We start from the raw sequence: 3,664 nt of genomic DNA, 5'->3' as shown, positions 1-3,664 counted from the left end.
CTTTTGTGAGATCTGAAGATCAGTTGGCGGATATACTCACGAAAGTTGTCGATGCAAGAAGCTTCCATGAGGTATTGAGCAAGTTAAGTATCGTTAATCCCATTACTTAACTTGAGGGGGAGTGTTAGAAAGGAAAATATGTAAGTAAGGAAAATAGGTAAGCATTGAAAAAAAATTAATTAGGGAATGAGTATTATGGCAAATCTTGCCAATTTTATGTAACCCTTGACCTATTTAAAGGAGACGTACTTATTGTAATTCTCTGAACAAGTTGAATGAATAATACTCATATCTATCAACATATTGCTTTGAGATCAACATTTTTTGTGACTTCATTTTCCCCCTAGAAAGTGAATTAAAAGTCATGTGACGAGGAATACTATTTTTTAATTAACCCAAATGCACGTCATATCATTGTAAAGTATTTGATTTAAGCATAATATCCTCCAATTTTTTGTCTCAATGAATTGAATGAAAAATGAGGTTGAGATACACAATAACCAACAGAAAATCAAGAACGAAATTATTTAGCTTTTGAGTATCGATTGCGATATGATTAAATACATACATAACATAAAATAGATTTTTTTTTAAATGATTTTTAGTGTGTGTGGAGTAAGAGTGAGTATGAGTGTGGACCACTCATGCCTAATGACATGGCTTGGTGGCAGAGGAACTCCACCTCAACAAATCCATCCCCTATACTATATATAACCACTGTCTGGATATGAGACAAATCAAATATATAGCTTCTCTCTCCTATCTCTATCACACGTTAAGCAGTCCTTCCGATCATGCCCTTCTCTAAAATAGCAGCCGAGAATTATGTACCTAGCTCGGCCAAGAAGCCTCGGGTGGCGGTGAGGCCGTACGATGAAGGGAGAGACATGGCGGCCGTGGAGGAGCTCGAGCAGCGGTGTGAGGTTGGCCAGCCCGGGAAGCCCTCACTAGTGACCGACCTCATGGGAGATCCTATTGCTAGAGTCCGCAACTTCGTCTCCCACATTATGCTTGTAATATACTTCATCTGTCTGCCATTACTTGTTAATACTCGTCACACTTACTTTTTACTACTTTTGGTAATTGACATTGCATTCCAATAACTCATTCTCACTCACATTTTATTATAAAACTAATACATAAACACAAGATTCACATTTTACTAACTTTTTTCATTTCACTTGCCGTTTAATTTTTTAAAATTCGTGGCAGGTCATGAAAATTTTTCATTATATTTTAGTGGTCCCTTTTTTTATCTCATGTTCTCTAAGAAAAAGTACTATCACATTAAAACCTAGTCATAATTTTATCATGAATGAAAATGAAAAGAAGAAAAATATAACCAACATGGTTTACGTGATGGTTCAGAACATCGTTTGTCATTGGAAAACCAAAAAAAATATATGAAAATAGAAAAATTAATGTTGATTAAATATATGTTTAATATAGGTGGCGGAATATGGTGATGGGAGGGAAATAGTTGGGGTGATAAGGGGGTGCATAAAAACGGCGACGAGTGGAAAGAAAAGCTCATCTCCAATCTATGTGAAATTGGCTTACATTCTTGGATTAAGGGTTTCATCCACTCACAGGTCTGTCAACCTCTTTTCCCCCATGCAAATTATATTTATTTATCTACAAATTAAGATAATTATTGTGTGATCTCATTTTATTTTGTATTTAATGATAATTGTATGTTCCCCATGCATTTGTTACTATTTTTATTTTCTTCTTTTGTTTTATTTTGATGAATGCACGTATATGATTTGACGGAAATCTAAATATGTAATTTGCATGTTTTAATTAATTTTTGTATATTGGGGTGGAAGTTCATTATCCAATTAATTACATATAAATCCAAATATATTTAAACATATTCCTGCACTACTTTAGGTTTAGATGTGACATGACTTGCATATATGTACAGATGTACTTCCAAATTCATAAAGTTTTACTATTACATAACGACATCTGAATTATTAATTCAATACCTTGTCCTCTTCTTTTGTTTCTCAACTAATTAAATAATTTTTAATATGCAATTAATTATACTATGGCTCAGGAGACTTGGCATTGCCATAAAACTAGTCCAAGAATTGGAAGAGTGGTGCAAGAAAAATGGAGCAGAATATGCCTATATGGCAACAGAATGCAGCAATCAAGCATCTTTGAATTTGTTCACTCAAAAATGCAATTATATGAAATTTCGAAATCCAACGGTCCTCGTGCAGCCAGTTCATCTTCACCACAAGCCGTTGCCATCAGAAATCACAATCGTTCGATTACCTCCTAATCTGGCTGAATCTATGTATCGGAAATTGTTTTCAATCTCCGAATTCTTCCCTAAAGACATCGATCATTTACTAAGTAACAAACTCAATTTGGGCACATTCATGGCATTGCCAAATAAATTACTCCCTAACACCGGCGAATTACCGGCTTCTTTCGCCATACTTAGTATTTGGGACACGAAGGAAGTGTTTAGGTTAAGAGTGAAGGGAGTGTCGAGCCTAACACATGCTGCCTGCCTAGGAACTAGGGTTGTTGATGCTATGGCACCATGGCTTAAAATTCCATCAATTCCTAACATTTTCAAGAATTTTGGATTTTACTTCATGTACGGACTTCATATGGAGGGTCAAGATGGTCCCAGATTATTGAAAGCTTTGTGCAAAATGGCGCATAATATGGCCAGGAATGACTCTCGTTGTAGGGTCGTGGTGGCTGAGGTGGGCCAAAACGACCCTGTAAGAGAGGCCATTCCACATTGGAAGAAATTTTCATGGGATGAAGATATTTGGTGCATAAAGAGATTTGGACAGATCAATCAGGACTACACTGAGTTTCCAGTGTCGTCTTCTTCTCCTATATTTGTTGATCCACGTGATTTATAGATTAAATGTTGGGGATATATAGGTGTGTCTTAATCTTTTTTTTTTCTTATTCTTTTTGTTGCAAATTGTACACAAGCAATCATATCAAGTTCAATTAAATGAAAATAAGAATAAATTAAGCTTTAGCTATTGCTTCTAGTACTTATTTCTTAAAATTAATAAAATGTCAATATCAAGTTTTGAGATATTAAAATCAAAATAAAATTTGATTGACATTATTCATGATCGAAAGGGATGTATTCATATGCTAACCTTAAATATTTGGAAAACACAAAACACTTGTCACTCCATTGAATCTTGTGATCTAACAGATAGATTAATTCCACGTGTCATCTAATAATGTAGAATTTTAGTCTAATAATGTAGCTCGGCTAATAATGAAGCTTTTTAGTCCAATAATGAAGATTTTTAGTTTAATAATGTAACTTTCAGTCTAATAATGTAGCTCGGCTATTATTATACAATCATCCAATCCAAGGATTTACGGGTTGTGATTTGTGTTGTGTTTTAGATTAAGAAGGTGTAAAGACCCTAATACACCCATGATCGAAGGACAAAAACTGGTTTAATATAGTACTCCCTCCGTCAGGCAGTAGGAGTCCCGGTTGAGTTGGGTGCGGATTTTAAGAAATGTTTAAGTGTGTAATAATTGGAGTGTGTGATAATGGAATGTGGGACCCATTTACATTATTATTTGCTTTTTTATTTGGATGTGTTTTTACTAGTGCTTTTTAGTGTTTTATTTTATAATATTTTTATTTCACTTTTTA

At 34.4% G+C, this 3,664-nt stretch overlaps 1 protein-coding gene across 1 annotated transcript; it reads left to right on the top strand.

Moving 5' to 3' along the window:
• Nucleotides 1–769: 769 nt before the first annotated feature.
• On the top strand, nucleotides 770–2,954 carry LOC121741100 (probable N-acetyltransferase HLS1). The gene is made up of 3 exons (XM_042133795.1): nucleotides 770–1,013; nucleotides 1,450–1,592; nucleotides 2,063–2,954. The coding sequence occupies exons 1-3, from the start codon at nucleotides 795–797 to the stop codon at nucleotides 2,892–2,894; spliced, it is 1,194 nt and encodes a 397-aa protein (XP_041989729.1). The 5' UTR covers nucleotides 770–794; the 3' UTR covers nucleotides 2,895–2,954.
• The last annotated feature ends 710 nt before the right edge of the window (nucleotides 2,955–3,664 follow it).

Source organism: Salvia splendens, chromosome 7 (genome assembly GCF_004379255.2).
Source record: "Salvia splendens isolate huo1 chromosome 7, SspV2, whole genome shotgun sequence".
Lineage (NCBI taxonomy): Eukaryota > Viridiplantae > Streptophyta > Magnoliopsida > Lamiales > Lamiaceae > Salvia > Salvia splendens.
The sequence above is the reverse complement of the archived record's forward strand: the minus strand, read 5'-3'. Positions and strand labels throughout refer to the sequence as shown.

Bases quoted from the DNA above. Each gene is read 5' to 3' on its own strand.
- LOC121741100 (XM_042133795.1), top strand. From the start codon at position 795: ATGCCCTTCTCTAAAATAGCAGCCGAGAATTATGTACCTAGCTCGGCC. The intron at 1,014-1,449 runs GTAATATACTTC...TGTTTAATATAG, and splicing joins TCGTCTCCCACATTATGCTT to GTGGCGGAATATGGTGATGG. The intron at 1,593-2,062 runs GTCTGTCAACCT...ACTATGGCTCAG, and splicing joins AGGGTTTCATCCACTCACAG to GAGACTTGGCATTGCCATAA.